At 27.0% G+C, this 23,773-nt stretch overlaps 1 protein-coding gene across 1 annotated transcript; it reads left to right on the top strand.

Annotated features, from left to right (window-relative positions):
• The first annotated feature begins 216 nt into the window (after nt 1-216).
• On the top strand, nt 217-10,007 carry LOC114120325 (phosphate carrier protein, mitochondrial-like). Its single transcript, XM_027982198.2, has 7 exons — nt 217-436; nt 4,885-5,045; nt 5,124-5,198; nt 5,268-5,429; nt 8,689-8,867; nt 9,329-9,516; nt 9,763-10,007. Exons 1-7 carry the CDS (start codon nt 340-342, stop codon nt 9,915-9,917), a joined length of 1,017 nt encoding a protein of 338 aa, XP_027837999.2. The 5' UTR covers nt 217-339; the 3' UTR covers nt 9,918-10,007.
• Nucleotides 10,008-23,773: the final 13,766 nt, after the last annotated feature.

Here is a 23,773-nt window from a genome sequence, read left to right as displayed (position 1 = left end):
TATCGTTACGCGTCTTTGCGAAACGGCCCCCGCCGCCCGCTAAGTAGGAAAAGCGCCGGTGCCAGTGATTTTCTATTACTGTACTTTACTTTGCAATTTTTTTTTTTTTTTTGTTCTTTTCTTGTATTGTTGTGACAATTGGCATTGACATTAGAATTATTTGGGTCAGCGATTTCTGCCGTATTACGACACACGCGGCTCTACAAGATCGACGATCCGATCGTTGCCGTCGCCAGTGTGTGTGTGTCGCGCAGTCCGCACAGTAACCGCCGCCGCCGCTCCGTCTGCGAGTAAATTATATTACATTTTACCAATAAGACGTCGTCCGATCAAACCGTCATGCGGTCATCACAGGAAATCGTCCAAGCGGGACGGCAAGTGTTCCCGTCACCGGATTTTAGTTCCAACGGCTCCATGGCCGCTGCTGTAGCCGAAGGTATTATACACAAACATAATGTACTCGTATAATTCGATTTGCACGAACAGAATCCGTCGGGTGAGGTACTCTTTTCTCAGTTAGCGAATATTTAATGCCCCCCCCCGCCTACGACATTCTGTTTAATTATTTCTAGTAAGGCTTTGTGGGTATCTACTTTTTCTATAAAAATATTAGATACATATTTTTATAACGTCCGTTTAAATTCAGTCCAAAAACTGTACATCAAAAAAAAATTAAACGCCTAAAACGGAATGATCCCGTGGCTTATTACAGTGGCTATATCACTGCATATTGGTTCTTTATCAAGGTTAGCATTTTTCGTTGAATGTGCTTCCCCCTAAAAAAAAAAAAAACTATTTTTTTAAATAAATATACAATTATAAAATTAATATTATACTTCATTAAAAGTATTTTAATGTATATTACCATATGAACACACCCTAAATTTGTGATAATCACTATTCGTAAGTTAATTTCAACATAGCTGCCAATTTCTCAGGTGCCTATAGAAAAGCTTAAAAGTTTCGTCTTAACACAATGTAGACGACTCAAATAACACTTAATCTATTTTAATAGACAATTTACTATGCGGTCACTTTTGGATAATGCCCAGTAAAGGTGCCTATTGATATTTTAGTAGAAATAGCAGTGGTCGTGCAAGCCCGGATTTCGTTTCGCTGATAATTTTGCCCGGCTTTGCATCAACGTGCTTAAAAGAAATTAATTTATAATTTTTAATTATAATTTATGTGGTTTTCACTATTAATTATTAATTATTTATTAATTATCTTACAAGATATCATGTCGGTATATACTATATATTACATAAACAATTTTGAATTTAGAAAACCATATTTTTTTTATTTTTTTTACAACAAATCATTTTTTTTCCGATCTTAATAAAATTGGAAAAATTAATACATACCAAAATTAACAATCGCAATTAACTGTTAATAATAGCATGGTTCTGAAAATGTTGACAAATATAATAATATTCCTAGTATTAATAATAATAATACACAAAAGTAATTTTCATGTTAAACATTTTAGAAGTTTAATTTTTATATATGATTTTATTTACAATAATTATTGAAAAAAGTGGCAGTAATTTTTCAAGATATTTGAATCTATTGGTGACTTTCAAATATATACATTTTTGCTTTAAGCGATTATATTTATGTTTGTTATACTAAATCAATAGCTCTGTATAATCATTTTTAATTATATTTTAGTAGGTACTTACTTGTGTCGAAATATTAATTAATCAAATTGAATAATATTTTTATTTATTAAAAACTATAAGTACCAATTATTGCACCAAAGTAATTTTATACTAATGTTATCACTTATCAATCAACGTGTATTGTTATTTAAATATATTTATGTGATTACCGTGTAGGTGCGTTTTAGTTACCTACTTTAACATTGTATTCAATATAAAAACATGAACAAATTTATTAGATAGATATATTAATGAAATCTATGTTTTTTCAACTACCTACCTACTCAAATGTAATCAAAATATAACTATTATTGTGATTGATGTTAGATAACTAATTAAAATAGATCCTGTTAGAGGGAAATTTCTTTTCATTGGGTTAAAAATTAAACTTATTATATATACAAAATATTATATTAATCCATGGAATACTACAAAGTTCCTACCAAATCTTAACCCTAAAATCTTAACCTTAATATATGATTATACAGTATATACTTTAGTAATGCTCTTATTATACTCGTTTAGAAATTATACCTATATTCAACATGGTACTTCTAAAAATTATTTTTGTTATAATGACATGTTACCTACTTTCACGTAACTCAAAACCATTATTCAGTTAGGTGGGTACTTTGCATTAGGTATAGGTACCTATTATGCAATTCGTAATTACTTACAAAATGTAGTTTCAAGATTATGTATGGTTTTTGAGTGAATTTATTTTTAAAATGTAGAACCTCTCTCAAACTAAGTTTTAATTAAAATATTTGATAGAATGCTTTAAATTAGGTTTCTAATTCTAATTAACATGATATATTGTAATGATTATTTATAGTTCTATGTAAGAATGTCAAAGAAATATATTTATGAATAAGTAGTAGTAATTATCGATAATATTTGATAGAAATTTGTCGAAAAAGCTGAGTAAACTATTTTAAGTATGATTGGTATAAATTATATTTAAAAAACTACGCTGGTTAAAATTAAAAATGTTAAGAGTAATCGGAATCTGATAGAATACATTTTAAATTCAATTGTTATCTATTAATATCTTGTTTAAATCTTAATGTTCAATCATCTTTGGTTTTTTTTAAATTAGATTACTGACAGTTAAATTTAACTTAGAACCCTATTAAATTATTAGCATATATCAATTTATTTTTAAAAATATATTTTTAACAAACCTTGTAAAAACTCTGTAAAAACATTGAAAATAAATTATCAAGGTAAAATCATATTAAACTATTTCGGTTTGTAATAATATTGATTAACCTTTGTGTACAGATGATGAAAGGATTATGTGTAAGTATATTTTGGCATGTCAATTGGTAAACTTTATTTAAAAGTATAAATTACAATTTACATATGATTTGTTTTTCTTACGATCATAAATCGATATGTATTAATATTTTCAAGGTTGAGAATTAAACTATTTTTTTAAACTCGTTGATTTAAGTTAATATAGAAAATTGGGCTGTAGGTAACGCTGTACAGCTAGGTTAAATGTATCCTGTGTAGGTACTTTCATTGAGTAGGTAGGTCACTTTAATACCTATATTACGTTATATTTGCATATAAAAAATGATTTGAGTGAAGACAGATTAGCTTACATTGCTAAATTTATTTTCTTATATTTTTATATTATTACTATAGAATTTATTTTTTATTTTATTAATTATTATTTAATGCGAATATTATACTATATATTTACATAATTTATTATTTTTATTCACTTTTAAGTGAATACTAACTTATCGTAAAATTATGTAAATAGAAATAATAATAATTGGTAATAACTTCAAATTAATCTAATTACTTCAAAAATGTCATTGTATATAGTAAAATATATTAAAGTAAAATGTAATTATCTACTAATAATTTAGAACTACAACAAAATAATTAAAATTGTTATTTTTTTGTTTAAGTATCTAATTTCTTTCAATTATTATGTACTCACAATACATATAACAGTATAAATAACACTTACGATATTTTTCTTAATTACAATAATTTATTATTTGTACAGATAAAAAAATATTTTAAATGTTTGGGGGTTTATCGTTCATATTAGAAAAACAAATTAACAACGGAAAAACATGGAACAAATTAATCACTTTTTTCACTTTTTTCTTGTTAATAGATACCTAATTTTACATTCTTAATTTTAAACATTTAATTATTTAAGGCACCCGGTGCCAATGCGATTTGGTACACAAAAATACGCTCTACGGGAAAAGGGATCCTGTTTGATAATTTTTTTTTTTTTTTAACTAATAGAGGATAATATTCTACGATTATTCTACCTATCTCCGTTTTACAATAATTTAATATCAAACTTAATAATCTGCCTCTAAAATAATACAATTCTAAGCAATTTTCTATGAATTATATTTTACTTTTATTTTGAATAAAATAAAAATCGGAGTCGATGCGACCTGTAGGAAGTCTTATTCTTTCAAACAAAAATATATTTATCAAAATCCGACAATTCTACAAGGCCTGAGAATTATTCCCGTGGAGTAATTTTTTTCGATATAATACACCCTATCAACCCTCCTTAAATAAGTATCGGGTAGTAAATTAGTGGAAATGTATTATAATAAAGGTAGTAGCTAAAATACAAAATTTAATTTTCAAATTTTATAAAATTGCGGACAATTTGAAAAACTGGCACCGGGCCCCTTAACGTAATAATGAAATAATGATTTACTTACCTAATTTTATTCATTATTGAAAGACAAATAAGTAAATAAAAAAAAATTATATGGAAATTACTACCTATTTCAATATAATATTATAATATTACATAACAATAACACAAGCGTCGGCTTATAATTTTCACACACATGAGTGTGAGTAAAATACACTCAGAATATGTTTGAATGCTATATATCATATATATATATATATATATATATGTTTTATATAGTTTTAAATTTCAATAAATATTATACAGATTGGAATCCATTTACTTATTTTTTGACAGTTGCTTTTATGTGTTTACCGTCTTTGCATTTGCAACACTAAATATAATACTTTACAAAATCCAAGTATTTTAAAATTTAGTATTTACAAGTTATGTTATTATTTCATGGCTAGATTTTAGGGTTTTTAAAAATGTCTTTAGAAAACCTGTTGAGAACCTATTAAGAACAATTCTTTTTTTTTTTGCATTTTATTTTTGGGACATTGTTATAATAGAATGAATTTTATTTATTTAAAGACAGTTGTGCGTTTGGATCGACAAAATACTTTTTGCTTTGCGGGCTCGGCGGTTTTTTGTCGTGTGGAATAACTCACGCAATGGTCACACCCCTGGACTTGGTGAAATGTCGCTTACAAGTCGACCAAGCCAAATACAAGAATGTTGTTCACGGTTTCAAGGTAAGTAAAAAGTTATATAATTTTATGTTGCAAAGAAAAAATACGAAAAAAAATCTTTTAATGACTTTGTGTGCATAGGTAACATTGAAGGAAGACGGTTTTAAAGGGTTGGCCAAAGGATGGGCCCCCACTTTCTTAGGATATGCCGCTCAAGTAAGGCAAATTCGAAATAATTTCTCGTGCTTATATAAAATGACTATAACTGGTGATGCTTCTCATTAGGGTATGTGCAAATTTGGTTTGTATGAAGTTTTCAAAGTGCATTATTCAGAAATGATTGGCGAAGAGAACGCATACGTGTACAGAACAGCATTGTACTTAGCTGCATCGGCATCTGCTGAGTTTTTCGCTGATATCGCACTCAGCCCAATGGAATCTGCCAAAGTAAGCTACGTAATATTAATTAAATTAAAATGTAGTTAAACAGAAACATAAGGTCAATAATATAGTTGGATGATAAAATAGTTCACTAATTTTTTTTTTTTTTGGTGATGTATGAGAGTATTTTATGAATTTTTGACTACAAAAATATTTGCAAAATTTCAAAATGTTAGCAAATTTCTTTAAAATTTTAATTTTAAAACGAAATTTATTTACCTAACCTAGGTACTGATTAATGGCAATAATAAATAAATGAAAACCTATTTCATTATTTATCAGCATTTTTCCTTATTATTTTTATTGAAACTAATAACATAGGTATAAATAGAATAAACTCATAACACAGGTCAAAAAATTATCATACAATTATTGATATAACAAAATATGGTAGCTATGTATAAGCTAACATATTGATTTTTTTATGTTGATATACCTAGTTATTTTTACTATTGTTAATTACTATATAAATTTATTTTTTTTTTATTTAATTTATTAATTAATTTACTATATTAATTTTATATTAGATTACATACTCAAAATTAAAACATTCAAATTAAATTTCATTATAGATTAAAAAAATATATACTTTTTGTATTGTTACTTACTCATAATTAATGCATTTGTCTGTTTATTGTGATAATTATGTTATAAATGTTTATAAAAATGGATGACATAATACAATTTATATTTTTTAAGGGATTAAAAGTGCAGAGGGGTTGGTCATATAGTAGGCATGGTACTGAATTCTATATATAATATACATTATACATATATATATATTTTTTAAATACATTTTTACATTATGATGACAAATGTTTACCTACTACAGTTCTACTTATTGTTTTTCTGAACAGTATTGTAAAAGTTTAAAAATACAATTCTTGTTTTCATTTTACTCATATCGGATATATTATATACTCTGTGTCAATGTTTCGAAAGAATCCCTTTTAAAATATGTTTATTTTACTTCATGAGAAAATATAACACGTGTGTTGTATCAATAGTAGGCTTATCGTACTGCCACCATTTTTCTAACACTGCTTGTGTCGAATTTTACCAGCATCATTATTTGTGTTTCAAAACAAACACATCTCTTCTTCCGTGAAAATAAATAATGGGTCTCTAAAATTGTTCTTAGATGCTTTGATAAAGTTATTTTGTTATTTATAGCTATCTTAATTGTTTTTATTAGATGTTTAAAAGCATTCTTTATTATTTATTTTTAACTCACAGTGTAACAAACCTTTATAAACATGAATATTAATTTAATAAAAAGGTTAAAAAATAAAAATAAATAGCAATTACCATTTTTAAAATTGGGTTTATTTTAAACTTTTCCAAAAAGAATATTGTGAAGAAATTTAATACTTTTTCAAAATGACGGGTATTCGCTGTTAAAATAATCATTTTTTACGTATATTAAAATATATGACTGATGAATGTATCTTTGTAAGCATACGATTTTAATGTGTCCGAAACAATTTCTAACACAGAAACACAAACAATGACACCGTGAGTGCTTCATAAACTTTAGTCTCTAATACAATTTTCTACTCAGACGACATATTTTGTAGGTATATTATACATATTTTATACCTATACACAATTATGAGTCGTCTACTAAATAGTTAACGTCAAGCAAATTACATATTCTCGATAAACGCATGTGAAATTCTAAGAAACATCAATTAGTTACTTAAAGTTTTACCGATGTATGTAGTTTCTAATTTCTATATACATGCTCATATACTCATTCTACTCCAAAGAACTGTTATTGTATTGAATATTGATGTAGTGGAAAATCTGCGTATCTGCGTGACACGATTGTTTTTAATATAATGTTTTAATATGATGATGTATTAATATATTACAATGTTATAATAACACGTGTTTAATGTTGTACAAGAATATGATTTTTTTCTTAATACAGTGTATCATCAAATTATTTAATTTTTAAATAAATGTAGACATTTTAAATATTAATTAAATTAGCATATTTCAGATATAATATATTTTAGATCTGTTTGTGCTATTTGAAGAAATCAATAAGTGCCTGCAATGTGTTCAAGCTTGAATACAAAGTTTAACACAAGTAGTTTTTACAGAAATAAAAAAATATCACATACTTGTTTTAAAATATTATCAACATTTGTCAAAATCAAATAAATTGTAAATTATTTTTAAAACTAATATAATTTTTAATTTGAACACATAAGGCTTCAAATTTCAATGAAATTCCTTAAATTTTTCTTATGTTAGGTACTTGAATAAATAAAGAAAAGAACAATTAAACGTAGGTATAGATATATTTTTTTTAACAGTTTTAAGTTAAATTTTTACGAAATTGGACGTAAATCACAACAATAAGGATATTTACTTCACAAACGGTTTTTTTAATATATGTTATATTTTTAAAAATATTAACTGAAGAACCTTTAAACATTCTACCATAACTTTTATTGATTATTATCATCAACATACACAACGACATTTGTAATTAATGTTATGCTGTTTTGTACCACAATCCTTCACTCCATACTAAGACATGTTGGAATAGTAATGTCACCATATTGATTCACTTATTATTTGCTGCTCCATTTATAAGTTAATGGCAAAACTTTTTGATGTAATGATTATAATAAGTAATTCATATAATATTTACTATGTTTTCTACAAAAATTAGTTTTAATAAACGAAACCGTGTAGCTAATAGCTAAATAAATTTTAAGCTACCTAAGAATTAAACATATTCATTACATTTAATTATATTATACTCAATGAAAAGACAATAGATAAATAGATACCCACTCTTGAAATTTCTTTTACACCAGAGAGACTCCATAGTCATATTTTTACGTAGGTACCACGATTTAAGATAATACATTTTATAAAATCTTAACTCGTGGTAGGTACATATTACATCACAACAAATATAAATGAAAACGGACTGTAAATATTAATGTCAATATACTGGTTGTATTTCAAAATAAATTGTTTTTCTTGTTTGTGGCATACTAAAAGTTGGATAATATAGATCATCAATCAATAAACATTTTAATAAACATGAAGTTCATTTGACACACATTGTTTGTGTAACAGCATATTTCCATTAAAAATATATTGTGTCTTGTTTTTTTTTTTATAGCAATAAAACATTTTTATATTTAATATAATAACAAACTATATTATGCAAACTAAATGTTTCTCATTATAATGTGTATTTAATAGAAGAATATTTCTTTGTTTATGTTTTTGGCTATAGGTCCGTATCCAAACTCAACCAGGATTTGCTAACACTTTGAGAGAAGCTTTACCAAAAATTCATCAATCTGAAGGAATGAACGGATTTTACAAAAGTTTAGTGCCACTATGGATGAGACAAATCCCTTACACCATGATGAAGTTCGCGTGTTTTGAAAAGACGATTGAATTGTTGTACAAGTATGTAATTATTTTTTTAGAATTGTATAATAATTTATGGACATATATAAGAAAAATAAATATATTTGGAAATTACTAAACTACCTAAGTTAGAAAAATCAAATTAATTTGCCATGAACTAGTTTTACTAGGTAATCATTTTTTATTTAATAGTTTCATAATTTTAATTAAATGGACACTAGATTAAATAACAGTATTTTTTCTGATTTTATTCAATTTATTCATTGAAAACTCCTTGTTAGTTAAATGGTATACGATTATTTGATTTTCTACTTTTTATTTGTTTGAAATGAAATGAAACACTAATTAGGTATATTATTTAATATGTTATGACAATGGCTTTCAAGTAGATGTATAAGGTGGCTAATTATTTTGTATATATTAATGAATCGTAATAATTTATTATATATTTATGTTGTAAGAAATTTAGTATTTATAGTGCAATATATTTTTGTTTTTAGATATGTAGTGCCTAAACCTAGGGCAGAATGCTCTAAGGGAGAACAATTAATTGTGACATTCGGAGCTGGTTACATTGCTGGTGTATTCTGTGCTATTGTTTCTCATCCTGCTGACACGTTAGTGTCTAAATTGAACCAGGCTAAGGGTGCCTCTGCTGGAGACATTGTTAAGAAAATTGGATTTATGGGTAAGTGTAGTTAATTTTAATTAAGTACTTGCAATTCATGAAAAATACAAACAATTTACTCAAACTATAAGAAGTTAATATTATAAATATAATTTTATAAAATGACCAATAGTTTGTGAACCACTAATATTTTAGGAACTTACTTACATATATTTGTTGTATTGTTTTAATGGTATTATAATATGAAATTATATTATTTATATTATTTGTTTCGAAATATTATCAATGATATATTTTACTGTTTAGGATTATGGCAAGGATTAGGACCAAGGATTGTAATGGTAGGAACATTGACAGCCGCTCAGTGGTTTATCTATGATGCGGTTAAGGTCTTCTTCAGATTACCTAGACCACCACCACCAGAAATGCCAGAGTCTTTGAAGAAGAAATTAGCCCTATAATAATAATATTGTATAATAACAACAATGATGGTTGTAGACAATGTTAAATTATTTTAAAAAATGTATTAAAACCTAGTTATTCAAAATAAATGCGTATAATTTTGATTATGGTACCTACAACAATAGGTATTTATATCACGGGGACATGGTACCTGTCATGAATATATTATTGCAGATTTTAAACGTTTATTTGACCTAATCTAGGTATAGAATATTTTATGATGTTTTACGTTTTCAAATTTAATTTCAATGAATAATTTTCAAGATATTCCAGATGCATTCTGATTAATCCGTATATTCTTTATATAAAAATTGTATCTTTTGACATTTTGACATTTTATGTCTTTGCTTTGGCACACAGATTCGAAAACCGTTACGGAAAAGCGTTAAGACAAAAGGTAAAGAATATATTTCGTTGTTTTACAAATTTTAAAACCATAAATAAAATTTAGTCCTAACGTAATATTATACATTAAAAGTGTTGTAATTTGTAATTCATATCATGATTAGAGTATTTAATGTAATAAGTTTAAATTTTTATGTAAGTATTTGTTTACATCAAAATTTATTTAGTATAAAGTTTTTTGGTATTGAAAGTTCGACAGTAAATATGTTCAAAATAAATTGTAGAGTCTTAAACGAACACAAATTTAGGTACTTAAACACGATTACGTGTGACTCCGACTACACATCATGGTGCGATGACACATATATACTATGATTATATACACATGTTGGTGGCTGGGTGATGTGTATCTTGTTGGTTTGACATGTTCGGTCGACGGTGTCATTAACATATTTTACCGCGTGAAATTGGACGATTTAGAATCTCGTATCGATCGCTTACCACCCATACACTTTACCACAGTACAGTCTCCATAGTATATATATATATATATTTCTACTGCTCTCGTCGCAAGTATATACATTATAAATGTGTGTACGAATTGTTATACATACTCTATATATACTTATTCTCATGTTGGGGGAGTACGCTCACCCTTTGCGGAGCGTCGGCGGTGACATCGACGGGTGACAGTGCGGAAAATAAACCTGTCAGTACTCGAGTTTTTAGATAGACCAAGTCCCCAGAGGCGTTTCGCATTAACTCGGGTCTAAATCGGACGTGTGCAGTGTGACGCGCGCGCATACAGTTCATTTGTGGATTTCGTGTGGGAGAAGGGTATAGGAGTTATTTTTCTCGTCTACGCGGCAGGGTGCGATGAGGTGATTGGTATAGATGTGTACGGACATAGGAACAATGCGCGGGATCGGAAATGTATTTCATGGTGGAAGGGATGAAAGTGGATATAGAGAGCGAGATACGCTGTGAAATCGTGTATGCGTGTGAGGGAAAAAGTTCAGAGGTATAAAGAGTAAAGAAAAGTGACCTATGACCCTTTCGCCGCCGTCGCGTCGCGCTACCATGGTTACCGGACAACGACCCTAAATGTGTCACGTATACGCTACGACGGTTCTTCTGGCACCGGACTTATCGTTGCACACAAATGCAAATGCAAATAATGTATGTATTCATAAATATATATTTTGTTTAACATATGTTTTATTTCCCCAAGCCCGTCGACGCCGTGCTCACTAAAGTTTGCACATTCGCTATCATTTTTGGAAAACAACTACTCACCCTTACATAGCGTTATTAGTATATGATAATATCACTTTAAACTAGCGCCATCGAATTATTAGATTATTAGGTGAGTTACATAATATACCTACATATTATATACAATTAAAATTATATTATATTATATTATTTAAATACAATTAGTGGAGATTTGATCAAATGTTGGTGAGCTTATTTTTTTAATAAATATAATATAACTATCATAATATTAGGAAAACAAAATATTCATATAACCGCACAGATCTGAAGATATATTAAAGGATTAAATTACTTTTATAAATTCAGAACAGTAAGAACAGTAAATTACTCATAAGAAATTGCGACAGCCGAATGTTTGCATTTTTGGTGCTTTGATTTAGAATTGCTTTATGATAAAGTTAATAACTGTGGTGCCATGGAATCAAAAGTTTATTTGCTGCTCAAACAGCACAACGATTATTCATATATTTTGTATCGCAAAAGTTATTATATGATTTACAAACTCTTCATCTTTATTACAGTTTTAAGCTGGCGAGTGTGTCGAATATTATGTAATTCACTAAATAAAATGCGATTCCCTCTATATAGTCTATAATCTATACGTTTAGTTTAAATCAACTATTTTATTAAATAGCCGAGATACTTCATTATATTATAAGTCTATAATATTTAAATTTTTCTAAAATATTTAACAAAGTACCTTCATTAAATTCATTTTATTATGAAATTATTCATTTGTACACACAAATTAGGTAAATGTCTTGTCTAAAATGAGTTTTGACTAGTTTTTGTAATAGAACATTTTTTTACTTGCAATTATCCTTGTACATATAATAATATATAGAGACTAAAGGTACATCATAGCATGGGTTTATTCATAGTAATAAATAATATGCGTTATAATATAAATTTCACGTAAAACAAAAATGTAGGTTATTGAATTTGAGTGTATGTATGTAAGATTTAAAAATAATACAATAATAATAATAATAATAAAATAATAATTGTATATAATATAATACAATATGTTACCTACCTTATTTGTATTCATATTAATGTGGATGGATAATTTTTCTTTTTATTATTATTACTATAATTCATATAAGTCGTTTTTTATGTATGAAACATTAAGTGTAAAATAGTTAATGCAGCGATAATCAAGTCAAAAATAACAATATAATAATTGAAAAAAAAATAATAAAGTAATAACCACTATACTATAGTATAGGCTTCAATTGAACCTCGTCATTGAGGAGTCGGTTATTATAATGGAATAGGTATATGTAATTTTGACATACGACACATAAAAAAATTGGTTTTATCAAAATTAATTTTTACGTCTTAATTCATCGTTCTTCTCTGAATTTTAAACTACATTACACTGGATTACTAATAATTTATTTTTAAATGTTATTATTTCTATTCTTGTTTTAAAATAGTATTCTTGGACCGTAGGAAATCACTTGTCTACTTTAATTCATTTATCCTGTTTATGAAAATGTTGAAAATAAAAATATAATTAATTATAATTTTGACGAAATTTTGTCAATATTTTAACTTCAAATGCTAATAAAAAAAATTGTGACAGTGTATTCTTATATTTTTTTAATCACTATAAGAAGAGCTTATGAGAAACTTTGTATTAAATTTTAAAGTATTTTGACTCTGCCAAAAAGTTTTTATCGATATGTCAAGAAAAATCGAAAATTTCAGTTGTCTATAAATAGCTCAAAAAAAGGCAAAATATTTTGAAAATTAAATCACGTAAAGGAAATGTCACTCTAAACAACTGGTGCAATTCTCAAGTATCTACGACTCATATTTTTTGAATAATAACAAATATTTAAAATTGTTTTAGGATAAATCGTTCTTGTTATGCTATTTCGTAAAAATTTAAAATTCAAACACACTTAAAATTTTTCCTATAATGATGCTTGAGTTTTCTCTATAGCTATTTGAAGGAAAACAAATGGAAAACTTAGTGTTGAATTTTTTATCCTTTAATATAAACACAAAAAATTTTATGATTTTTCAACTTCAATATACCTTACAAATGTTTGCAATTTCGACAGACCAGCGACCCGGACAACAGCGAGACTTCTACATTAACCAACCAATTAAACGCGAGGATGATTAATTTTGGATGAATACCACGAGCAATTATAGGACCTGCCAAATCTGAAGAAACCAAAACTGTCCTTTTTAGGACAACCAGCGAGATAAATCAAGTTCCTCCAAGCGCGCCTACCTAGGCCACGCTTAACCCGAATAGATATTGTAATTAGACGTCACTTATTTGAGCGGGCCAAATTCAATATTCTTGTTCATTCCATTGTTTTGTATAAATAATAAATTATCTTTTGTTAACGGGATATATATATTATATATGTGTATATATAAATATATATCTTTCTACTTCCTATTTATGTATTGTTAAGATTTGTAAATAGAAATAAAAAATCAATTATATTTATTTTTTAAAAAAAAGACGTGTTCATATTTATGGTAAACGGCTGCAGTGCTATGTATTGTGTACCGTTACAATTTTTTTTCAAGTGAACACTCAAAAATGAATATAAGCAATGTGTATCAATGACCAACGTGTTCCAATTTTTGTTACAAATCTAATGGTGCGTTTAATACTTTTATACCGTATATATTTTGGATTAGGTAATAAAAGTGCAGGCACAAATTCCTAAAGCTTCTAGTAGTGCTCAGGAAAGGAAAAACATTTGAATATTGGTATCGTGTAATGAAAAAGTCAAAAAAACAATTTCACGTTTTATAAAGTGTAACACAAGTAAATAGAAAGTTGATTGTGTAATGTGTATGTACCTAAATAGTTTCAAAAATATGTGTATAAAAAAGAAAAATGTATTTATTATTATTACGTATAAATCGTTTTTGACTCAAGTTAAGATACAAAAAAATATTTACTTTTATTGTTCCAACATTGCGGGTAATTCAATAATCTGTTTATCTTATTGAAATTCTACCAACATTCAAGATAATACCGATGGTCTAGCGCACAGATGTGGTAAGTGACATTTACCAAATTGTTCAGGACAAGCATTTGAAAGTTATTTTAAATAAACGATTTGATTTTATATTATATTTGTAAGAAATCCTTAAATAAATATCATAAATGTATATAAAAAAGTTTTTTTAATGCAAATTTGATTTAGGAATTGGAATAGTTGAGTTGTATGTAATTGGTAAATTATATTTTTACAATTTACTAACTTATTAGTCTTACATCCTTTTCACAAGTAATTATCATGCAATCTTCTGAGACGCTTGGCAAAATATTGTTTTCAATATAGTGCTGATAAGACGACTGGGCTAATTACCTTGTTAACCAAGATTTAAGAAAGAGGAGATGAAAAACAAATAAATAATTATAAGCATTGTTTATTTAAAAGTTAATTAAATTGTTTTTCAAATTATTCGAGGTGAAGTAAGTTAAGTGTCATACGACTAAGTCAAAGAATAAAACGGTATTTCTACAAAATGTTGAAACTTTGTTTAAGTACCATTTCCTATGTCACTTGTGCAATTTTTTTTAGGATCATCTATCTACTAAATATTTTAATGATATAGGTAAACTACATTTACTATAACAAATCATTGGGGTCATTGGGGAGTCCGGTGAGAAATGCATACATATCTCATTCTGGTAACTCTCCACAAACTTTTAGGTATATTTCTTACTTCATAATTAATGTTATTAATATTAAATTATTATAATAATGTATATTTATACCATATTTTATGATTATTATTAACTTAATTATAAAAAATGTGAATACGGCTATGGTATAAATAGATGTTATAAATTTACATATTCTGAAAATTTTACTACTGAAATAACCGGTGGTAAGGGAGACGTTACAGTAGTAATACTAAATAAAAATATAAAGATGAAAGAAAAATTTCAAGACCCTATAAATAATACTTTAAAATTACGATAAAATAACTAAAATCGTTATTCTTTCTTTTAAACATCTAATTTAGTCAAATTTAAATAATTATAAAAAAATTGTTATATTATATATGTTTTAGATTTTTTTAATTTCAGTAAAAAACTACTTACGAGTATAAAGGGCCTTCTATTAAATTTTCAAGTCTTAACTATAAAAATGGAACATTTTATAAATTTTAGCTGCAAATTATTTTGCAAATGTTTATGAATAGAAATGGAGAACTTCAAATGTTTGTAAAAATGAATTTACGCTTTTAATATTTTTTTATTTGAATAATTTATGAGGAAACTTGCATTACATTTTTAAGCCTTTTTAGCAATCCAAGAATTTAAATTGTCTATAAATAACTTAAAAAGAGTAAAAATATATTAAAAACTATACCGTCGTGTATAGAAAATGCTGATATAAACATTTCGAGAACATTTCAAGAACATGCAGTTATATTCGTTTTTAAAAAATAACAAAATAAAAAAAAAATCAATTTTGTCAAAAATAGATTTATCATGAAATTTTTATTTTTTATTTATTTGATTGATTACTCAAAGTATTAACTAGGTCCAATATGCTACTAAAAACCAACCATAAAGTTGAAAATCAAAAAGTAATGCCAGACACAAACCAAAAAGAAAACATACATCATTTTAAAATTATTGTATTGCACCACTCAAAGTATTATATAGTTGCTCCGATTTTTTCAATTATTTATAATAACTCCGATAAATATTATTTTATTTTAATAAATATTAAATTTTTAATATACTGAATACATTTTTTTTTTTTGAATAAAGTCCTAATATTAAAACTATTATCCAATGAATAATTAAAAATTAAAAATTCTATTTTTCTAATATTCATCAATCAGCTCCCTTTTTAACTACCAATTATTAAGATATTAAAATTCAAATATAAATAAATTACAAACATATTATGAGACGTAATACGTAATCAATTTGAAAAATAGAATAACTTCAATATTAATTGTATTGCTAATTACAGTTTTTCAGGTTTTACCAAAAACGTTATTTTTTAGCATTTTTTTATTATTGGTTTGAATTCCAACCGTTTGCATTCAAGTTAATAAAGTTAATTTAAAAGCTAGGAAAACGGTGAGTAAATTAAAAATTTTAAAGATTATAGTGTAAGTTAATAATAAATTTAGATATTAATTTAATATGTTTACATAATATTCAACTATTTAAAACGTAAAAATTATCGCCAATACAACAAAATATTGTTATAAAATACTACCTAATCAAAATTACGATTAATTATACCTTACGTATATAATATAATATTAAACATTATAAAATATTGTTATTTATTACATATTATTTTATATATTACAGTATTAAGGTGTTATAAAAATTTATTTATTGTAATAAAAATGTTTTATTTTTGAACAGTGTGGAACCTAATTAATTAAGTATTAATTCCCCTTGACTTTAAATTTTATAGTATACCACCTATATAAATTAATCTATTTAATGAACATTTTCAAATTTTGTAAACATATATACCTATTATTTTCTAACAGTAATTGTGTGGACTATTAGTCAGATATTAGGTACCTACTCAAAAAAAAAAAAAAAACGCATTATCATAATATTATACACACTACATAATAAATTGAAATTACCTATTGATTTTAAATCAATTAAAATATTGTAGAATTTGAAATAAGCAAAATATACTGAACAATTAATATTTTAAATATATAATTCAGGTATTATAAATATAGTTATGGTAAGCTTAAAATTTAAATCGTTTCGGATTATATTTATTTTGGCATTATCAGTTTTAGTTTACAATAAATATATTAATAATGAAGTCTTTAGGCCTCATGATCCCCGATCTGGCACGTAAAGCGTGACTTGCAGCCACAAATTCAGATTACTGTGATTGATTTTTGTATACTTATAAAGATGCATAATGAACTCAATTCTTAACAAGTGAAGTTTAATTTTTAGATTAACCGAACTCAATACATTTGTCATGTACATACAATTTTAAATTTTAATATATTGTATATAGAAGACTAATACATGAAAAGAACTGTATCATTAGGTTATGCAAGGCTAATCTTAGGTAGATAGGTACTCATTTATTATAGAGAAGTTTGTATCGAGCATAATAAATATAGATACATTAACACAATTACCTGAGAACGAACATTGTAATACTATGTTTTATTTTTTCGACAAAGTAAGATTAAATAATAAACATTTGTACATTTTAACGCTTGGTATTTAATTGTAGGAGTACAAATAATAGTATAAGCATTAATAAATAATATTATATAATATACTAATGGTACAAGTAATGTATTAAACTATCAAAAAAATAATTATCCATGGAAAATATTTCACTTTGAACACTGTACATCATATATTTAATTTAGACAAAATCAATTTTATTGTGTAGTTGTAATTCAAAAACGAATAACTGCAGGTACCTACTTGGCATTTTACCAAATGTTTATATTAGTATTTCCTATACATTGTATAATTTTCCAAATATTTTCACCCTTTTGAGCTTTGTTGAATAATTTTTTTTCTATTCATATCGATAAAATAAATTTTACAAAGTTTTTATTTGCTTGAAAAATTAAAAAAGTGCCAAAAATAAGTTGTTTTTACTAGAAATAAAATTAAAAATGTTGAGTGTAATATAATAATATTATTATATCATGTATACACGATGTGTTTTTGGTAAAAATAGTTGGTTAACTTACCTATTACTAAAAGCAATATTTGTGTACAATAACATATTATCCTTAGGAGTAGGTTTTTATTTTGCAATGACTAATTTCTGAATTCAATAATTAGTCACTTTGTTATACACTTATATAGACAATTAAGTTGTTAATTTTGACATTGTGAATGATATATTAACGCCTTTTTAGTTTCAGTATCTATTGTACTAACGTGATACAAAAATAAAATTTATGATTTATGAGAAGCTAAATTTTTATTTTTTGAAATATCCATATTTATATGACCCCGAAACGGGTGTAATATAAATTGTATGAAGTAGTGCAATTAAAAAGCTTTTTTTCTGGTAAAATGTATTTGTGTATACTGTATACTGCTAACTCTAACATCAAATCAAATAGGTGCGTTTAATAAAATCACCTTAGCTGGAAATATCAAAGTTACATTTGTTGTAGGTATGATCACTAATTCAAGCCGATATTGGAAAACAAGTTGACAAAACTGAAAACCTATCCAGGTATACCTGAAAAACTGTTATATGATTTTTTCTATATTACCTAATTTGTCGTCTATTGATTGGATAGTAAACGCGTTGGGTCGTAAAAATTACTACGGTTTAAGCGTAAAATTCCGAATTTATAATACCGTTGTGGTACATATTATCTATATTATTTTGTGTTCTTTGTTTTTGTGTATGTATGTTGTATGATGGTAGTTTGTGAAGACCCAAATTGTATATTATAATTCTTTACGGTGGCCAAGTTGCTGGTTTGGAAGTTATAGTCTGGATATGGAATATCTAAACTTCAAACCAACTCCTCGTTTTTTAGGTTTATCGAATAAATCAGGAAAAAACATCTAATAAAATATTTGGTTATTTAATATAAAAAATATTATACAAATAATTAAAAAACAATGTAAATACTTTGTTTATGGTTCTTGGTTTTCTCAACCAATAGTCCAATGTTGACCGTGTTGTTTTTTTCAACTTCTATTAGCTGAATAATAGAAATAAACAGAACAAAAACGTCATAGTGTTCACTAGAACCTAATCTTCAAATGTATAAAATCGATAAGTGAATGCATTACAAGTTCCCAATATTCTTGTAAGTGTAATGTTTTTTATAGAGAATATCATGATCATTACCTACATCGTGAATACTTTAAAAGTTGAACGGGAAGGGCAACTTCTGTAAAGTAGATTTTGATTTTACTTTGTCAATGAATAACTCAACGGGTGAAATAAATATGTTAAATTTGAATTCAACCATAAATAAAAAGTTTTGAAACTAATTTATTTTAAATAAAGATATAATGTTTGCATATATTATATCACATTTTAATTTATATATTGTTATAAATTACTAACTTATAAGTTATAATTCAATACTGACATAGCTACGGTAGAATTATGTTAATTATAAATATTATAAATAATGTGTTGGTATTAAATAAGACAGGTACTATTTAACTATACATAGGTACCTTAAAATTAGTTTAAAAAATTCAAAAATTTAATTTATGCATATAGTTTTTATACGTTTAGGAAGTTGTAATACTATACTAACTTGTTATCACGTTATTCTAATTCGTAGATACATAATTAAAAAATATTAAATTTAATTCGTGAATATTTAGTTTTATTTTTATTTGAGCAAATACTTCCTTCCGTTATGTTAATTGACCGCTTATTTATTATCGGCGTTCAGTGATTAGTCTATTTAGTGTGGAAATCGAATGAGGTCGCTAAGTTGTATGTGTTGTATAATGATATACATATTATATGCGAAAAGTTTGCATAATTAATACGTATAGGTCAGAAGTAGGTAGCTAATGTTCGGTTAGGTTCATAAGGGATTTGTACAAAGCTCGTTGTGACAAAATTGCCGACTAACAGTCATCTGCTGGTTTGTTATTACACTTAACGTATTGGTGTACGTGCTCATGTAATAATAAATGTCAATTAAACGGATTACAATACATATTTTATTTGTTAGATAGATGTGATCATTTACTATTTATACACCAAAAATGTTTTTTCAAATCATCATTCCATTCAATCAATTTTGCCATTTGTTAAAACTATGAATCCTATATTTTAGAATCTTTTATTTATATATATTTTAGTGAGTATTCTTATTTTAAGGTAATTTACGAGCTTTATTTATATAAAATAATAAGAAATTTGTTAAAAATATTAAGAATACGATTTTAATTTTAATATCAAATAATTATAAGTAGGTACTTATTTTACTGATAATAATGTGTCTATATAGTAAACTGTATTATTTGTTACTGTATTGTGCAATTTAATTAATTTTCTAGTCCATTAACTTAAATAGAATGTGTTATAATGATCCACGACCCTCTGTAGTACATACAACATTGTTTGGCTATTCAGTAGGGAGCTACTCATTTAAATTAATAAACTAACCCTTTCAAGCCAATTTCACACTTGCATTGATAAACATGTCATTTAGAGGGTGCCGAACACTTAACTGGTAATTTTCAGTAATCTATTTTCTACGCTATAATTGAATTATTCACTTTATCTATGATTTAAAATTAAGTGCCAAAAATTACTAATTACAAACTCTATTTTTTAGTTGTCTCTGACACAAAGTGTATTGTTTGAAATTGGAAGTAAAACGGATTAAGAAAAGATTGTAGAAAAGTGTTTAGTTTAGTAAATCAGTATACATAAGTAAGTAAATAAAATAAAATATCATATTATTTATTTTATTTCTTACAAAAAAAAAAAATGTTTTTATGGACAAATATCTGAGCAATGAAGATAATGTGATCCATCTCATTAATTGGTCATTTCTTTTTAAATAAAATCAAGTAACAAGTAACTGCTATTACGTTATATTGATACTTTTGTATTGTTTGTAATTTAAATAAAATAACTAACAAGTGGATATTTGATAAAAAAAATAAAATGTTTTAATTTATTACTAAAAAATATAATAGGTGCCTATTGATATATTATAAAAGCAATTATAAACTACAAAAAATTATATACAAATATAACTTTTAATTTAAATAATATTTTATATAGAACAGTTAAGGAAAAAAATTATAAATTAAAAAAAATAATACGATTGTTTTATAAACCTAGTTACGATCTATATAAGATATAATGTGAAATATCAAACATACATTTGTTGTTAGTTGTGATCACTAATTCACGCCGATATTGGAAAAAATAGTTGACAAGACCTACTCAGGTGTACCGGAAAAAATGTTTTATGATTATTTTCCATATTAGATTGTTAGATAATTCGTCGTCTATAGATTGGTTATAGTAACGCGTATTATATATATTCGTGCATATCTATATTATTTCATGTTTTTTTTTTTTGTGTGCATGCATGTGTTTTTGTTTTATTGGTATAAACTATAAATATAAAATAAATGTAAGCACTATTCGTAATAGTAGGACGTTTTTTTTTTTATATTGTCATTCGATAAAACGTTTCAAAAGAAATATTATCCAAATAGATAACTTTTATAGTAGGTGTTTGGTATTTCATTTAGTTTTATTTTCGTGCTTCTATTTTTTAAGTTATACATATGCGTACATTATGCATAGTAGTAATCAGTGTTTTTTATACTATCATTCGATTACAACGTTTCGAAAATTTTTTTTTTTTTTTTTTTTTTGATGTATAAGGAGGGTGCGATGACAGCCACTATGAGTGGCATGAGCTATATTGGGGTCGTAATAATATACTGTAGCACACTACTACACAAACACGATATAATATAATATAATACATCATAATAATATTACTACTACAGTTCCACGACGAGACCGCCTCGTCGTATAATACGTGAATACAATTTATCATGTATATCTGTTCTATTTTACATTTAAAATTAAGAACAGCCGAATCTAGAAATATGCAAACTTTATTTCTGTATCATTTAATGTCACTGTTTTATAGCGAAGCGATGTAATTGTGATATTCAGTTTTACGTGGACATTTTTTTTTTTTTTTTGGTAACTACCGTAGTAAAAAAAAACTATGTATGCGTTTCATTAACACATTTTATAAATTCATTTATAACATTTAATATTTTAATCAACTAAATTGTATTTCAGTAGACTAACTAAAAAAAATAGAAATAAAATTACCACCCTATTCATGCATTTCTAGTTTAGGTATTTAGTGATGATTAGAGACTGGAATCATATGCATTAAAAATGTGATAAATATGATGCAAATGTGTAAATAAAATTGGTCGATATGTATGTACCAATATGCAAGAATAATTGTAAAATATGTTTCAATATGCAAAAATGAAAAATAAATTCATTTGAAACGAAGTAAAATAAATATTGTACTTTTACACGTCAAAAAATTTTAGTCAACAAAATAGGTAGGTACTTTAATATAATTTACAAAAGCAATCATTACTTTGGTTTTTGGTATAAAATTTAAATACATTAAATAAAATAATAATAATAGAAATACATAAAAATAAATAATTCATTAATGTGTATAATATCAGTCATAATCGTTACACTATATTATTATGTTTGTTATTCTACGCGTGTAACCGCGGAGAGGCGAAAAAGCTTGGTTTTTCAAAACGTCACGGTTGTTGTACGCTACACCCCCCGTGTGGGTGGTGGAACACTTCCGGCGGCGGTATAGTCGTCAATACGACAAAAGGCAGGTAACCTATACGGCATGTATTCGTCGCGGTACGGAGCTGAAGGAGCGGCGCGGCGATACGAAACATAAACGGCGCCGCCGCCGTCGGCCAGACGCAATCGTCGATAAAAACGGCGCGGTAACTCGCGGTGCACGAGGAGGTGACGAGTAGTGGCGGGGCGGTCGGAGAAGAGGGACGTAGAGAGCTGTGTTCTCGTGTGTTGTTTTTCCGTGTACGTTTTGTTGTTGAACGGCCTATCGTAATAATAATAATAACACCACAATATTATATTATGCGCTTAAATAATATATTTAAAAAATGTTAAGAGGGGACGATAGTCGTTGTGTATATAAAAAAATACAAAAAATGACGACACCGTAGAGGGGCAGGGGGAAGACGACTGATCTACCCGGAACACGGGAAATCCGTCGCCGACGGATCTGCTACCCGTCGTAATATGTTACGAGACCGCGAACACAAACGACGGCAACAGCGTTCATGCGATCGCATATCTCCGAGCGTTTCGCCGGGGTGTATGTGCTCGCACGTATTTACACGGCGGCGGCGGCAGCATCTGGCCGAGGGGTGTATCCCGGTGGGTCGGGCGGCAGGCACGTTCCGGAAATTTAATTAAATCCACGAAACCGCTTTGGCTTTGATTACGGACTACGAAAATACCCCCCTTTTCCGCGAAACGCGAACGCACCGGCGACGGCGCACGACGGACCGCGACGGCGGCGACCCTTGTGCGAGCGTCGCGGGGCCGCGGCCGCGGGGTGGACTTGCGCACGACACGCGCGTCGTCCCTCTCGCCCTCGCCGACAGCTTCGCCGCCGTTGCGTGCGCGACACATTATGGATTTGCCCGTCCGCCCGA

This window comes from Aphis gossypii, chromosome X (assembly GCF_020184175.1).
Source record: "Aphis gossypii isolate Hap1 chromosome X, ASM2018417v2, whole genome shotgun sequence".
NCBI classification, from domain to species: domain Eukaryota; kingdom Metazoa; phylum Arthropoda; class Insecta; order Hemiptera; family Aphididae; genus Aphis; species Aphis gossypii.
This window is presented reverse-complemented; position numbering and strand designations above follow the sequence as displayed.

What these genes read in the sequence shown, in the direction of transcription:
- LOC114120325 (XM_027982198.2), top strand. Translation starts at nt 340, where the DNA reads ATGCGGTCATCACAGGAAATCGTCCAAGCGGGACGGCAAGTGTTCCCG. An exon ending in ATGTTGTTCACGGTTTCAAG is followed by an intron (nt 5,046 to 5,123) that starts GTAAGTAAAAAG and finishes TTGTGTGCATAG; the next exon opens with GTAACATTGAAGGAAGACGG. An exon ending in TCTTAGGATATGCCGCTCAA is followed by an intron (nt 5,199 to 5,267) that starts GTAAGGCAAATT and finishes GCTTCTCATTAG; the next exon opens with GGTATGTGCAAATTTGGTTT.